The following is a 16988-nucleotide window of genomic DNA, read 5'->3' as shown; positions in this document are numbered from 1 at the left end:
TGCGTCTCCGGTCCATCCGCCATGCCGACTGTTCTTTGTTACATTTTACTGAAGAGGAGCCTCCGAGATCGGAGTTAAAACCCGGCTAGAGTTTGGGAATCCACTGAAATCCTGGATCCCTTCTCCTACCCGGAGTGCATACGTTATGCATTCACCGATTGTATAGCTTATACCATAAAACAGTTAATGTTGTCATATTACACCACTGTTTTTGCCAGAAGAGCTGATGCATTGAGTGTAGCTGAAGTGTCCCAGATAAAATGAGTGTGCTGGCTTGGAGGAGCAATTTTATACTTATACCCGCTGAAAAGTCATATTTCCTTCATATAAATACACATTTATATACGAAATCTTGTATATGACTAGCTGCTAGTCAACCATGACTCATTCCCTCCTATTCCTGATCCTTTGCCGTTACTATCATGCTATAAACTATCTATTTCTCAATTTGTAGGTTGGGATAATGGCTGAGCAGACGCCAGATGAGTTTATCTGTGAGTATGAATCCAACTCTATATGAGAGAGAGTGTGTGTGTGTGTGTGACAGAGACAGACTAGCCTAGAATGTGATGACCTGTCTGATGCGTCTTGGTGTGTCATCCCAGGGTGCGAGGACTGTGGCCAGTACCATGACTCTGAGTGTCCTGAACTGGGACCCCTGGTGACCGTCCAGGACTCCTTCGTCCTCAGCAGAGCTCGGTTAGTGAGCGCCTCACAGGACCGACTGGAATTGAACTCACAGTCCTGGCGGTTGAGCTGAAGTGTCGTTCAGCAAGGCACTGAATCCCTACCAGCTCTATAATGCTGCTGTTCTGTGGCTGAGCCTGACCTCTGACCTCTCTGTGGAGGCGGGAAATGAAACCAGAAAGGCTTTAGTATCACCTTATTGTGCTGTATTCTGTTATGTATATAGTGTTACTGGAGTCACATAGCAGCACTAGCTTCTTTAAGGTGATATACATTTATGAAGAAACGGCCAGGCAAGGCTATGAAAATGATTTTAGGATTTTTGCGTATGATGTTTTTTACACACCTGTGTTGTTCAGGTCCTCCCTGCCAAGCAGCCTGGAGATCAGAGGGGTGTCCGACGGGGCAGAGGGGGTGTTTGTCCAGCGGCGGCTGGTCAAGAGAACCAGGTTCGGGCCCTTCGAGGCTAAGAGGGTCCCCCACCTGGAGAGAGAGGGGCCGTTTCCTCTGAAGGTGCTGAAGGCCCCAACAAACCCTGATCAAGCTTACATGAGCAGAAGGCTGTGGAAGTAGTGTTTACTTTAATGTACGAGGGTGTGATTTTCATGTTTTTTTCACTATCTGATTTTTTTCTTTTTCTTCTTCAGATCTTCCAGAAGGACGGCGTGGTGGTGTGTTTCGACTCCGCCAATGAGGAAGACTGCAACTGGATGATGCTGGTGCGGCCCGCCATCGACCACACACACCAGAATCTGACGGCGTACCAGCAGGACGACGAGGTGTTCTTCAACACCTCCCAGGTACCTCTTTCCTCCTGTATCCCCACCCGAGCCTTTTCTCAGTCAGCCTCGATGATTTCCAATGACCTCCTCTACCATGTGTTCTTCCAGGATTTCGGGGGAGGGGTTTAGGACATGCAACTCGTTTATTTCTAATGGGAAATTGCCTGTGCTGTTACAGGATGTCCTGCCAGGAACGGAGCTGAGGGTCTGGTATGGCGCCTTCTACGCCAAGAAGATGGAGAAGCCCATGCTGAGGCCTCCAGCCCCACCGCCAGCACCCGGTAGGTGACATCATAGCGCTGATGCTGCTGTACCATCCAGTGGCAGCCCTATAAATGATGAAATTGAATTAATGACACAAACACAGACAGGTAAAAGTGCGGTTGTATCTAGTAGTTTTTTGGGGTTTTTTTTTTCACTAGAGTGTCTCTCTGCTTCTCAGATCTGCTGTCTCCATCCACTAAGCCAGAGAGCTCAGAGAAAGCTGGAGCCCTGATGCCCCCAGTGGTTGAAGAAAATAATGCAGGTAGGTTCATTCATTCTATTTTTATCTGACTGAGATTCCTTTTTTTTTTATCTTTTCTTCATATTATTGTCTGCTTTTTATGATAACAGGAAATCAGATGCTGGCTCAGTATTTAAATCCAGATTCAAGACCCGTTTATTCATTACAGTGTACGGTGGAAATTCTCCTTCAGGCTGCCCTTGTATTGCCCTGTTCTCTCATATATATACACAAACACACACACAGACACACAGTTCAGGCCCTGTTTTCCCTTATCTTTTATCTGTTTTTGTGTGCTTTGTTTTTGTCTAAAGCACTTTGTGACTAATGTGTTGGTTAAAAGCATCATAGAATTCCTGGAATATCATCGAGAGGTTTATTCCAGTCAGGGAATTTGATAAATTCTCTGGGGAAGATGTCATTTTACACATGGATCATAGGAATATACCAGAATGTATGTTACACATTGCATTAGATGGTTTTTCTCCAGAGTGAGCCCAACTGCAGTGGAAACCAGACTGTTGACCCCTTTTAGAATTTTATGAGCTGAAAAACAACATTAACAAAACAGGAAAGAATAGCATGTTTAAGTCATGGAAGCAGTAGGAATCACTTATGGAAAGTCATGGAAGAGTCATGGCATTTTACATCAGAACCACGATGGGAAACCTCTGGTATAAATAAACCTGACTTGAGTTTGTACAAATTCCAGAGCAGGAATGAGTAACCTGCTCTATCCGAGACAGGCATGAAGAAATGCCGTGTCATGCTTGCGCGTTCCAGACTTCCCAGACTTCCCTCTGTCGATCGCAGGCCACTTGCTGAGTCACCTTCAGGAGGTGAAGACGGTGACGGCGCTGCCGGTGGACCAGCTCCTGCCCCAGGAGGACGGCCCGGTCACCCCCGATGACGAGGACGGCCCGCCCATGGCTCAGCCGGCCCCCAAGAGAGGGCCGGGCAGGGGGAGGAGAGCCAAGGGACGCAGGCTCGGAGCCACAGCTGCTGCCAGGAAAAACAAAGGTGAGCGACGATGCAGGCTGCTCCGCATCGTGGTTGAAGGAAGAATCCACCCTATAAACACTGATTCTTTCTCTCACCATTTTTCTCCGAAGTTCAACAATCATACAGGGAGAAATCCATTTCAGAGAGGCAGAGAGACCAGTTTCTCCACTGACAGCAGCCTCAATAGACCAGAATGCAATGCAGCCACAACACATGCTGTGTTTTGAGTAAGGAGCACGACTCACCAAGTTCAGGCCTGTTCTCTGGATGTTAAAAGGCATTCTGGGAAATGTAGGAAATCACTAACTGAAGTGGAAGTAGACAAGGCAGGTTGAGGGACTACAAGTGGATACACCAAAAAAATACTTCATCACAAAATAACTCCTGGAATACACTGAACATCACAGATTGGTGATGTGTAAGAGGATGGATTCTTCCTTCATTACTAGCTGAAGATACTGTGCAAGTACAGAGACCCTTATATATTTGTCATGACTCCTGTGCCATTTCTCTTCTTTTTAGGTAATATGTTCTACTGCTGAAATTATAGGTTGTGTTATCTTTAATACCCCCCTTTTGCTCTGTTGTTTTTTTTATAGCCTGCGTTTTCTCTCCTGTATCCTATTAGATGCTCCAACAACCCAATTTCCCCACAGGGATCATTAAAGTTTCATCCCTGTGTAAGCTACAGTATATTAGCTAGTTTAGTGTGTATCCACTTTACCTGAGAGGAGGACAACTAATTCTGATGAAAGTGAATCCGGGGATGGGTGTGAGATACAGTTTTTGGGTAATTCAACTTCATTCTGATATTTAGACAGGGTTTTGGTAACTGTAACACTATTACCCAAATGGAAATGGCAGTTCATCACACATCTCCTTAGTGGGAAAACTAATATTACTGAGTAAGCCATCACCAGCCAACACTAGATACCTTTCTGACTGTGGATTCCTTGCTGCAGATGTGAAGCCCTCGGTGCAGAGCTCGGCCCCGGCGGGAGGCGAGGCCGCAGCGGAGAGCAGCAGCCTGCTGATCGGCTCAGACGGGGTGGCCGTCCTCAAGAGGCACAAGACCAGGGAGCACAAGAGGGTTTACCGCTGCTCCCTCTGCAACAAGGTCTTCCAGAACAGCAGCAACCTCAACAGGCACATCCGATCCCACGGTACATGGTGACACTTCTGTCTGATTATTTACAAGGAGTCCGCAGGTCCTTAAAAAGGCTGAAGAGTATCTTGAAATAAGTTATCTGAATTGAAGGTTTAAATGTCTTAAATATAGTCATTAGAAGTCTTATTTTTCACCATGCAATGACAGGTTTCTTTGTGCTACATGTCCACTCTTGGATTAATAGAACAGTGTAGTAGTACAATATGCAAAACTTTTTTTTTCCCTCCATCGTATTTGCCTTACTAAACACAACTGGACTTCATGGCCCTTAACAATTCATTTCGTCCTTTTTCTTATACTGCCTATCTACAGTTTCAGACCTTTCATTAATTGTGTTAAATTTTGCCAGCTTTGTTGCTTTATTTTGTGTTTTTTAAATTGGCGTTAAATTCAAGTTCAGGTAGCATTAAACTCTTCTAGTCTCTTTTAAGGTCTTCTCTTAAAAGTGTTCTCCCGCCTCCTTTTGGACTTGAGTTTCAGTCCATAATAAGAGATCCACCATTTGACAACTTTAAACCTGTATGTATCCAATGAAAGTCAACGAGGCATGCTTGCTCTTTTCCAGCAGCACCCTGATTTAGTTTCATACAGTTACTCACATTCCCACCTGGGAGCTGCCCAGTGCAGCCGCAGCAGTTAGGGGTCGAGTGCCTTGATCAATGGCAAGTGGAGGGTAGTCGCTGAGGGAGGAGGAAGTGTTGCTCATTCACTTTACATTCACTACTACCAGACCTGACACCCACTCTGATAGAAAAAAAAATAGATTGCTGACATGAAAATACAGCTGAATACGGACTATTATTGAAATTTACAGCCAACTAGAGACCGCTGCCCACATAATACATCACTATTCTGACGAGGATCGTATATCATTGAAGTACTGAGTCACAAAATGTCAGATACCAGCGACTCAAAAATGGAGCGGTTGTTTTTAATCCCTGTGTTTTCTTTTCCAGGCGATAAGCTGTTCAAATGTGATGAATGTGACAAGCTGTTCAGCCGCAAGGAGAGCCTGAAGCAGCACATCTCCTACAAGCACAGCAAGAACATGGTGGGTGATCCCACTGCAGCGCTGCCTTAGAGCTCATCAATTACCCTACCGCCTCTTATGTTTTAATGTCTTCCTTTATGTGCACCCGACAGCCTGACCTGGAGTACAAATATAAGTGCAACACATGTGAGAAATCCTTTCGCCTGGAAAATGCCTTAAAGTTCCACAACTGCAGGACAGGTAGGATGAAGTCTAGACTTTCTGTTGTTGTTGTTGTTGTTGTTGTTGTTGTTATTTCTGTGTTTTCATGTTTCTGATTCCCTGCCGGTCTGAGTTTATTCATTCTGTCCTCTTCCATCTCCAGATGACAAGACGTTCCAGTGCGACATCTGCTCGCGCTTCTTCTCCACCAACAGCAACCTGTCCAAGCACAAGAAGAAGCACGGCGAGAAGCTCTACTCCTGCGAAATCTGCAACAAGATGTTTTACCGCAAAGACGTCATGCAGGAGCACCACAGGCGGCACGGCGTGGGTGAGGCCTTCACCCTCTCATGCTTTCACTCCCATCGTAGGTTCAATTCCACTTGCTGATTCAGTCGAGTTGTAGTTAGATCTAAGAGTGTTGGTTAGTTTTGCTTCAGTTTTAGATTAGTTTTTCATTTTTGTTTTACTCCTTTCATTAAGAGCCAATTAGAGGAATGGTGGCACTGTGTGGAATATTAACTTCATGGTTGTATAGATACAATAAGATCGATACAATAAAGTAGTTTATATTGATCCAATCAGAGCATGATCTCTAACATGCTATTATGGTACGTAGCCTAATACGAGGGGCTTGATTTATATTTTCACCCAAACATAATCTCTCCAAACTGGAGACACGACACATGGCAGAAGCATAATTCATGTAAAAATCCAGCATCTGCCACAAGCTTATAAAATATGAAATTATTATTATTGCACAGAACATTTTGCATTAAACCACGCCTTCAAGTCACCGTATTTCTTCTGTCGGGCTTCAAGTTGTCTGTACTAAAACTTCATGCGTCCGTACAGGCCCAAAGCAAATGAAGAGAGAGGAGCTGGAGGCCAACGGAGAGGAAGGGACCAAGTACAGGAAGGAGCCGTCTCCCTGTCCCATCTGCGGCAAGGTGAGCGCCCCGCTCAGCACAAAGTCTAAGATTAATGGAGCTCATGGCAGCGAGTCAAATGACTCAACATAAATCCAGCTGGAAAAAATGCACCGTGGGTGTACACAGCACTTCATCGGTGACATGTGTGTGTGTGTGTGTGTGTGTGTGTGTGTGTGTGTGTGTGTGTGTGTGTGTGTGCGCAGGTGTTCTCCTGCAGGAGTAACATGAACAAGCATCTGTTGACTCACGGAGATAAGAAGTACACCTGTGAGATCTGCGGCCGCAAGTTCTTCCGCGTGGACGTCCTCAGAGACCACATCCACGTTCACTTCAAGGTGAGACGCTGCAGAGAGAGGAGAGTTTCCACTGCACTCTGAAACCTCACAGGTGCCTCAGTACCCGGCTAATGCCCAGCACACACTACACGACTGTGGAGAAACCTGAGATCTCTGTACAGCCCAGTAAACAGCCTCCTTTCAGCTCAAAGACTCTCTGACCCGCTCAAACTTAACAAGCTTCGGGCGCACAGGGTTAGCTCCAACATGGGGGGGTTTCTCTCAGATCTCCAAAACCTAAATCGGGCCTAAAGTGGTGTAGTGTGCACCTGGCTTAAGGAAGGATTGACTCATCCATATTCCAGATTGGTGTTTTTTTGTATTTTACAAATCAAAAGATCTGATGTAATTTTCCCTTGTACTATTTAATGACAGTTAAGACTCCCCCGTGCGGTTTTTGAGCTTATTCATTTCAATTCATAATTTTCTTTCCAGGACATAGCCTTGATGGACGAACAGGAGAGGGAGGAGTTCATCAGGAAGATCGGCATTTCAGCGGGCGACAGCGACGAAACGGACGACGACGAAGAGGAAGACGACCCCGAGCACCACAAGTACAACTGCAAGAAATGTCAAGTAAGCGTTGATAATGTGATAATGTGCAGCTAAGGGCAGACACTCGGGTCAGACTGTCTGAGTAGGTAGATGTTGTAGTTGTTTTATATAAACTTGAAATGCATAGCCTGTCTCCAGGAGAAGCCACTGACAGACACACACACAGACACATGAGCTTCCCCCTCTTGTCTCTGTTTCTGTAGTTGTCATTTGCCAAGGGCAAAGAGTACCTGAAGCACATCATGGAGCAGCACAAGGAGAGAGGCTACGGCTGTGGGATCTGTAACCGCCACTTCGCCCTGAAGGCCACCTACAACGCTCACCTGGTCATCCACAGGGAGCAGCTGCCCGACCCTGCAGTACAGAAGTAAGACTGGAGGAGGGGCAGAACAATAAAACCCAGAGCGACAGAAGGATAACGTCACCGGCTACGTTCACATGCATGGAGAATTCCACTGTTGAACCAGTTACCCAAGTGGTTAGGGTTAGGGTTAGTCAAGCAGCCTGGGTTTTGGTCAACGCATGTAAACATAACTTGGTTAGAATAACCTGGTTGAGCTCATACTCCGATTATGAAATATCCGGTTCAGATGCCTGGCATAAATTCCATATTAAAGGGGTTACTGTGGCATTTAATTTTTGTTTTTTGCAGACAGCGCAAACTCTCACTCAAACAGCATTATGGGTACATTTTGATGTCACCAGTACATGGCGGCGAGCAGCTTTACATTTCTTTCCCCTGTATTAGAAGTCGCTGACTTTGACTATTAGTCAATTGTTGGTAGCTGCATCTTTTCATACTTTTTTGCTGGCAGACCGTTCTGTCTGTGGGAAGGAATATTCTGTTACCTGGTTTATTTGTGTCAAGAGGGAGACTCGGTCACAGGATATCAAAGGTGCATGTAACCTGGATAAGACTTTAACTGGCAAGGTAATCAGTGGGCCATCTAAGTACTGGTGGAGTGCAACTAATTTTCCAGCAAGAAAAATCTCTCTTTATGCCCGTTAGCATTACAGATGCATCTTTTTTTATTTATTTATTTTTTGCCATTTTACAGTTTACCAACCAATATATATGTGAGAATTAACAAATATTTGTCTGTTACTCACGAGCAGGGTTTGTTTTTATTTGCTTAGCCTTGCCCCACCATGTGTATCTACAAGTCTTAGACACTGGATAAGGGGATGGAGACAGGAGTGTCAGCTGGGTTCTGCTGTAATGATTAAAGGGAAGGTTCAGGATGTGTAAAAGCTTATGCTGTTGCTATATTATAGCCTGTCCTCTGTGGTCAAACTTGAAATAGAAGAGACGCAGGAAATTTCAAGTGAATTACTGATAGGGAAACAAAGTGACAGTTTAATGAAATGAACAAGCTGTGGTACAAATTAATGCTAATCATTTTGAACCTGCTAATCTGTTCTGAAGGTATATCCATCCGTGTGAAATTTGTGGCCGAATCTTCAATAGTATCGGTAACCTGGAAAGGCACAAGATCATCCACACTGGTGAGCAATGGCTTGAGATCCTGTTGTGCTGTGTGCTTAAGTATTGCTTAATTATTCCTACATGCAATGTTTTCTGCACATTTTAAAATGAAAATCCACCCTAAACCTACATTGTCATGGTATTTCTATGATGCTAAACCGTTTAGTTCAGTTTCCCCCAGAGAGGTATTTGGACAAGGACACCCTCAGAATTGTGTGGGTGTGTGTGTGTGTCTTCATCCAGGCGTGAAGAGCCACAGCTGTGACCAGTGCAGCAAGTCGTTTGCCAGGAAGGACATGCTGAAGGAGCACCTCAGGGTTCACGATGACGTCCGAGACTTCCTGTGTGCGGAGTGCGGGAAAGGTCAGGTCCTCGCCGTTGCAACACGCCTCAGTACTTACCGTAAAATAGCATAATGAACGTGGGTGATGTTCGGAGCGTGACCCCGGCGTGTCGTGTCCACGTCTCCCTGTGCAGGCATGAAGACCAAGCACGCTCTGCGGCACCACATGAAGCTGCACAAGGGCATCAAGGAGTACGAGTGCAAGGAGTGTAACCGCAAGTTTGCTCAAAAGGTCAACATGCTGAAACACTACAAGAGACATACGGGTGAGCTGTTATCCCCGGAGCATTGCTCTGCAGGGCAAAGTGTGTGTGTGTGTGTGTGTGTGTGTTGCACCTTGGTGGGAGCTGTTATGGTACATAAAACCAATGCATTCAGTATACAGTACATTGTCTATGGCTCCTGTACATACATGGTATTACTATATTCCTACCTATGGCATTATCACCCTAATTGAATACAGTGCAAACTTCACATAAAATGCATCATATCTCCCATGCCGTGCATCACTTTGCCCACAGGTATAAAGGACTTCATGTGTGAGTTGTGTGGAAAGACCTTCAGCGAGAGGACGACCCTGGAGACACACAAGCTCATCCACACAGGCAAGTGTCTGTTACATGCCAGCTGTATGATACAGGGCTCTGCGTATGTTTGGGAAGTATGGAGGAGTATTGGAAATGATGGTGACGAGTTGCCAGTCTTTAAAAGTCTGGAAAACACAAAGTATTGTGAAAACGTTTTGGAAGAGGTCTGGAAACTCACTGTGAAATTCTTTCCCATTCCATAGACTGTAGTGTGTGAAATTGTAAATGATGGGGAAAAAAAATGCTCCCGATAATTAGGAATAATCGTTTTGGCCTATTACCCTGTTCACTTTTATTTTATTTTTTTTTGAGTTGTCAAATTTTCTCATGTGAATGCGACTACTGTCCCCCATGGGCCTCCGTAGGTGATTGATGGGAGCCTGTGACCTGCTGTTTTCGTTTTTTTGTCCTGTGTGTTCTGGGCCAGAAAAAATGTTTTTTGATCAGAAAGCAACCTGAAAGTATGCAGCCTGAAGCTGTAGAAAATGTTGCAAAGTAGAAAACGCCAACGTCACACACAACACTGGGTCAACAAAAACATAACATAACTAATATCTGAAAACACTCAACAATGGACCGGTGGAAAATTGTTGGGGACAGCGAGGGGAAAACGGCACCATCTTCTTCTGGAAGGCCTGCTGTCAGTTTCCAGCAGTGGGAAAGAAGTTAAAACTAAATCTTAGTGGTACAAGTCGAGTGTTTATTTGCCATGTATTATTTCAAAGTTCAGTAAGATTGCCCCCGAAAACACCAAAATGCATCTAAAAAATCAGGTCAAGAGGGCGAAAAAAGCAAATTTCTTACCCTGGTGCACAGTTTATCTCAGGGGAAAGAATTGCAAAGTCTAAACTGATGTTTGGAATTGTAAACTGGACTGAAATATATAAAAATCCAGCCAATAGTATGCAGATTATTAGCAGCATTTACTTCAGCGCTCGGTCCGAAACACTTGGCACGCTTGAATGAGCCGGTTTGTCTGTTGGCCTCTGCAGTGGGTAAGACGTGGACGTGCTCCACGTGCGACAAGAAGTACCTGACGGAGTACATGCTGCAGAAGCACGTGCACCTGACCCACGAGAAGGTGGAGGCCCAGTCGTGTCACCTGTGCGGGACCAAGGTGTCCACCCGCGCCTCCATGAACCGGCACATCCGACGCAAGCACCCCGAGGTGAGCCGGGACGAGTCCTGCCATTTTGTTTTACCACCTAAGCTAGTTATTATAGTGAAATCCTAAGGGTAGAATTAAAAGAAGCTTTAACAAACCAGGAAGGAATAACAGTTTGGAATTTATCTTCAGGCCCAAAGTGGGAACCCTGCTAAAAATAGACTTGGCTTGACCACGTTTGTGCAAATTGCAAAGCAGGTAGCTGAATGAGTAAACTATTATAGGGAGGTAGACCAGAAGAAATGCTGTGTCATGGTTACATACTCTGATTCCCAGACTTCCTCCTGTCCAAGAAGGAAAAGATGTTTAGGTCATGGAAGCGCTCTGGCCTGGTGATGAAAAGTCATGGAATTTAACATCGGGGCCACAGTGGGAAACCTGAAGCGTTGTTCACCTTCTCCTTCATGTCTCCAGGTGGTGTCTGTGAGAATCGATGAGTTCGATGACCTTCAGGAACCTTCGACAATTGATGATTCTTCTATTAGCATTGTACAGGTATGCAGTATGTACACTTGTGCACGTAGTGATGGAACACAGTACATTATTCCAGATAAAATCCAGGTTTAAATCTACCCAAGATGCATTGAAGATCCAATCACCCAAACCACCTCTAGAGGTGGTCAGAGACACATTTGTGCACATTTGGCCACATGAATAACAAAGTGTAAATGCAGTCTATAAACAGAAATGAACTTTTACCCAGAGATCCAACCAGGAAGTAAATCAAACAGGCGGCAGGCAGCTCAGATGGTGACATACTTGTCAAAAATGGATTGTCATGATACTCCTGGATGAGGAACAAGCAAGACGATGTGTTTACTGTCACTTTTAAAGGATGGAAATATTGCAACAGAGTATTCAGTACACACGTTTTAATGTCGGGTGTAAAAGTAGTCTAACTAAATCGAATCTAGACAGAATCTGGATAGGAGACGCATGTTAATACCAGGTGTAAAGGAGGCCGGTGGGAGCAGACAGACTAGATGTTGTCTTGATGTGTCCTCCTCCCTCAGCCCACTCTGACGCTGGAGAAAGACGGCTTGTCTCAGGAGAGGCCCAGCCGGCCGTCCCGGCAGCCCAAGAAGAAGCAGAAACCCTCGGCGGAGCCGGAGTTCTCCGAGTCCGACGAGTATGTGGACTTCGCAGAGTCGAGACACGAACCCGTGACGGAGTTCACCTCTGTCATCGTCGGTGACGAGACGGAGACGAGCTCCGCGGTGCAGAGTATTCAGCAGGTACATGTGCAGATTTGTGTCTTGTCATGCTAACGTGTCCGATCTCTTTTTCTTGAGGGCCCCATGAAATGGAAGCTCAGTACATGACAAGTGGCACTGATTTAATAAAGGAAATGTGGGCAGAAGCTTTGCGAGCTGAAGAGCGGGATACGCATCATGTTGATGACAGCGTTAGTCAAATGCTCAACAGTAACTCATTACACATTGTTGATGAAACTAAAATAAATTAAAATCCACAGAAGCGGTGATGAAATACAGTTGTAGTAAAATAATTTCATCACCAAACTGGCTCTGTCTTACTCAGAGCAGCATTTTCTTTTTGTTGTTGTTGTTTTGTTAATCTGTGGTAAAGACATGGAGCAATTATGTAACAGCTGCCAGATATTGTAATTACATGTCAAAATGTAATAAAATGCCCCACTAAATGGGTTGAAAATGTAATAAAACCTGTTAATGTACTAAACTGATAGATAATGTCATAAAATTGCATTATTACATTAACCTGCAATTATGATTTCATTAGGGATGTTACATATTTTCAACTGATGATGTAATAATAATAAATGATCATGATGTTTTGCTTTACAAAACAAATATAAATCAATAAATACAGTAAAAGTGGATAAAAAAGTCACAGACAAATGAGAATAAAAATTATATAATTATGATAATATTGAATAATGTGATAATCTTGTAAGAATAAGATTAATGTAATAACTCAAGTTATTACCTCATTGGTCAGTATTATTACATCATCATTAAAAATGTTACACCCCTTATGAGGTTCATAATCGCCGGGTAATAATGTGATGTTATGACATTCTCCAGAAATGTATTACATTAGCATGTTTTGTTACAATTTTGACCTATATAGAGGGACATTTTATTTCATTTTAACAAGCTATTACATTATTCATCAGTTATGACATAATCAGAGAGCAAATTTACATCAGAGAGCAAATTTACAAGTATAATTCTTCTTAATTTTTTTCCTCCTTCAAATGTACTGGACATATTGCTTAAAAACCCAATTAAGTAATTTTCATTTAATGGAATCTTTAAGGTTGGGAGAAGTTTTTTAATATTTCCGTACTGTTTCAACTTAAATGATAATAATTCCATAACCAAAGTCAACTCTAAATATGAAATATGCTGGCAAAAACATTCTGCAGTGTTTCAGTTTGAATGTTTTTTGCTGTATGTATCAGTGTTAAACTTGTAATGAAAGTAATGACAAAAATTATTTATTTCTGCCAGAGAAGATTATTGTAACTATCCCTGAAGAGCTAGAAGAGTTCATCTTAAATGAAACAGTTGTTTTATAAAGTTTCATCTTAAAAGCAAATCCCTGTTTCCCAGAGATAGTTGAGTGGTTAAGTCACCTGCCTCTGAAATTCACTTCACATGACTTTACTGCAGTGGGATCGAATCCCGCCTGTGAGTCATTGCCTAAACTGAAGAAAAGTAATCTAACAAAATTTTCATCAGCAGGATAAGATGAATATGACTAAATTTAAAAATGAATGAAAATTAACATCTATATCAACAAGGAAATTCCCTCAGTTTACACAATGGAGCAGATTGTATTTTTGCAGTACCATTATGCCGTCAGTAGATCAGTTGCTGTTCATATACGAGCACCTGCTGTTCTCCTGCTGTATCTGACCCGGTGTTGACGTCGTCGTTTCAGGTGGTGGTCCTGGCTGACCCCAGCGCTCCCTCGTCCTCCTCCCCCAACAGCTCGGTGGGGCTGACCAACATCACGGTGACGCCCATCACCAGCCACGCCCCGGCCCAGTTCACCAGCCTGCAGCCCGTCGCCGTGGGCCACCTGACGGCCGGCGACCGGCCGCTCACCCTGGACAACTCCATCCTCACCGTGACCTTCGACACCGTCAGCGGCTCCGCCATGCTGCACAACCGGCCCGCCGACCTCGTCCCGGAGACGGTGGGGCCCGGCGGAGGGGCGGCGCCGCAGTCGGTGGCCCACTTCATCAACCTCACCACCTTCGTCAACCCCATGGGCCACCAGCTGGAGGCCCCGACTCTGGCCTGGAGGCCCGTCCCGGCGGCCGAGGGCGCCCAGGTGGCCCCCGTGGCGGAGGGCGTTCAGGGGGAGAACCAGGAGGCCCAGAGCCAGGGGGCGGAGCCGGGACGTCCCGGACAGAGCCAGCCGCCCGCCCCCCAGCAGCAGACCGGCTCCGCACAGCAGATGTTCAGCTACTAGAAGCACAGACTGGAGGTGCTGGTCACCTCACAACTACAGACACTGTTAGATAGTACAGTAGATTTTATCAAACTTTATACAACTTTGAACACTGTCACCCAGATGCCTATCCAGCCCCATGGAAGTGAATGGAATGGAAATGAAGTTTTGTTTTGTTTTGTGTCGTCACAACACTTTTATACTGTCAAAACACTTGAAAGTAGCGGTTAAAAATGAAATACTAAAGTTCAAAAAACAGGAAGGAAAAAAATGGGTACTAATACTATTGAAGATTTACATCTGAAACCAAAGCAAAATGTTTAATATTCGAATGCCTTACCAGCCTTTTTAAAACATGCATGTTTTCAAGGTGAATATAGATTTGCTGCTTGAGAAATTAAATACAAAAATGGACAAATCTGAAAAAAGATGTTTGATTTAGTGAACAAAGAAATGTATTTATGTTCTAGCAGGTTGTTTCCAAGAATTTAAAGGAATAGTTCACCCAAAAATGAAAATTCTGTCATCATCTACTCACTCTCATGCCAGTTGAAACACAGGTGAAGTTTGTCCATATAACACACAGGGAGGTTGCCAGCACAACTCCATAGCAGCCTTCTCCAAAACAACTGAAGTCAGTGGGGACCAGTTCTTCAGAGTTCCAAAAAGACCTACAGTATATTTACACCATAATTTAGTGCAAATCTTAACTACAGCTGATTGATTTGCAACAAATAATGGTGTATAGGTCTTTCTATTCACAGTGTGATTGTTTGGCTGTTTTTGTTTTGGAACTCTAAAGAACAGGTCCCCATTGACTTCAGTTGTTTTGGAGAAGGCTGCTACGAAGTTTGTAATGTAATATATTACAAATTACTAGGTACTTTCATTTGAAATTAATAAGTTACTTTACAATATTACTGTCTGTGTAGAGTAACTTGTTACTTATTACTCTACTTTTGCGTTACTTTCACCAAAATAACCGCAGAAGTACGACACCGCCAGTTAAAAGCTTCGGTAACACAATTTGAGAGAAAGAAAGCCAGCTCTGTGTCGGTCTTAAACCTCTTCAGCTCCCGTCTAGCTCTCCAACGAGTGAACGCCCGGTCGCGGTTAACTCTGGTCGGTCTGACGCCGACTTTGTCACGCTCCTTCGTAGCTCTTTTAGCCTCTTATAGAACTAGTGCTCGGCGCCCATGGGTCTGTCGGGCTCCCGGGATTTGGTGACCGGAGTCTCCGGTCTGCCGTGTTGCGGGGGGCCAGGGAACGGGAACTTCAAGACGATCGATCCGCGCGGCTACCGGGCGCTCCGGGTCTTGCGCTGCCCTCCCTCTCCCTCTTAACTGTTTTAGCCTCTTCTGTTAAAGGGTTTTTGTTTTGTTTTGCAGAGGGTCCAGCAGTTACAGTCTTGTCTTCCATCTTAGTACTATCTGCCATATTGATTAGCTTCACACTGTTCAATCTAAGCAACTAGTCTGCATTCAAACTGCGTCTGCTTTCTTCCTGGTTTGGTTTGACTTTCTGGCAGTGGCGGTCCGGCGCGCGGTGTGTTTCGGGTGGTAACACGTTACTTGACATAATAACTGTAATAATATTACCGAAATACTATTAGTAACGCGTTATATTACTTCGTTACTGCTAAAAGTTATATATTACCTGTAACGCGTTCCTTTTGTAGCGCGTTACCCCAACACTGGTTATATGGACTAACAAATTTCACCTGTGTTTCATTTGGCATGAGGGTGAGTAGATGATGACAGAATTTTCATTTTTGGGTGAACTATTCCTTTAAGTCATAGAGCCTGTTATGTAATAAGTGATGGTTGCAAAATTGAAAAAAAGTGGTAAACTCACGAAATGTTTTATTTTTGAATGTTTTAAAGTAAACTGTAATTATTGTTGAGCTGTCTGAAAAAAATACTGAAAGCCATTTTGTACTGTTATTTTTCAAAAAAAATATCTTAAAAAAGCCATTGTTCTGTTTTCATTTGTTCATGCAGGATAACAGCCCACAATAGGGTAAGGTGCAACAGGGTTTGTCTGTATCACAGTGCAAATGCCTTCTGAATCATGAGCAAACTTACTTCTATTGGAATAGCAAGGGAATAATATTTGTCTCAGTCTATTTACAGTTTTCAGATTCCTATGGATCTCCTCAGATCTCAGGCCAGCCAGCCTGTTTATCCCGCAGTCAGTCAGACAAATGCCAGTCGCTTTTCTGCAGGCAGCAGAACCTGAGTGCAATACAAGCATTTATCTCTCACATACATAGCAATACAACACATTCAGGTTCTGTGATCACACATTCTGCACTACACAAAAGCACAGAACATGCTTGTGTAGAAAAGCCACTGATCTTATTGTAAAACAATTAAGTATTGACTTCAGTTCACTCTTGTCATTAACAAAGCAACTCACAACTTAAAGCAACTTGCATCTAAAGCAACTGCAAACAAGTGCAATAGGGGGCAATGCAATGCTTACTATTAGACAGGAAAGAGCCAGGAAGATTGAGCAACCATGTGCAGAGTGCAGGAATGTAGAAAAGACAGAATTTAAAAGAGATTTAAAGTGATAGCACAAATGACATGAACATAGTGTAGGAGGTTTGGAGTTGAGAGGGGGAAGACTGACTGGAAGTTATCTTTTCTGCAGTAAATGTAGCAGGTTATACAAAATTATAGCGCATAAGTTGTACAGACATACACACACATACATGCAAACAACTTGCAGGATAGGCCTGAGTGAAGATGTGTTCCCAACCAGCAAACAGTGATGACAGAATGATGACAGAGAAGCTGGCTCATA

General features: G+C 44.0%; 1 protein-coding gene across 1 annotated transcript; it reads left to right on the top strand.

The window, feature by feature from the left end:
* Positions 1-463: 463 nt before the first annotated feature.
* On the top strand, positions 464-16097 carry prdm15 (PR domain containing 15). Its single transcript, XM_071898358.2, has 24 exons — positions 464-494; positions 606-699; positions 1047-1200; positions 1335-1487; positions 1648-1750; positions 1912-1995; positions 2788-2994; positions 3939-4139; positions 5101-5195; positions 5288-5375; positions 5500-5667; positions 6192-6286; positions 6472-6603; positions 7039-7179; positions 7362-7525; positions 8585-8664; positions 8888-9007; positions 9122-9253; positions 9509-9592; positions 10567-10742; positions 11154-11234; positions 11753-11974; positions 13665-14679; positions 15980-16097. Exons 1-23 carry the CDS (start codon positions 464-466, stop codon positions 14199-14201), a joined length of 3342 nt encoding a protein of 1113 aa, XP_071754459.2. The 3' UTR covers positions 14202-14679; positions 15980-16097.
* Positions 16098-16988: the final 891 nt, after the last annotated feature.

Source organism: Centroberyx gerrardi, chromosome 11, assembly GCF_048128805.1.
Source record: "Centroberyx gerrardi isolate f3 chromosome 11, fCenGer3.hap1.cur.20231027, whole genome shotgun sequence".
Lineage (NCBI taxonomy): Eukaryota > Metazoa > Chordata > Actinopteri > Beryciformes > Berycidae > Centroberyx > Centroberyx gerrardi.
This window is presented reverse-complemented; position numbering and strand designations above follow the sequence as displayed.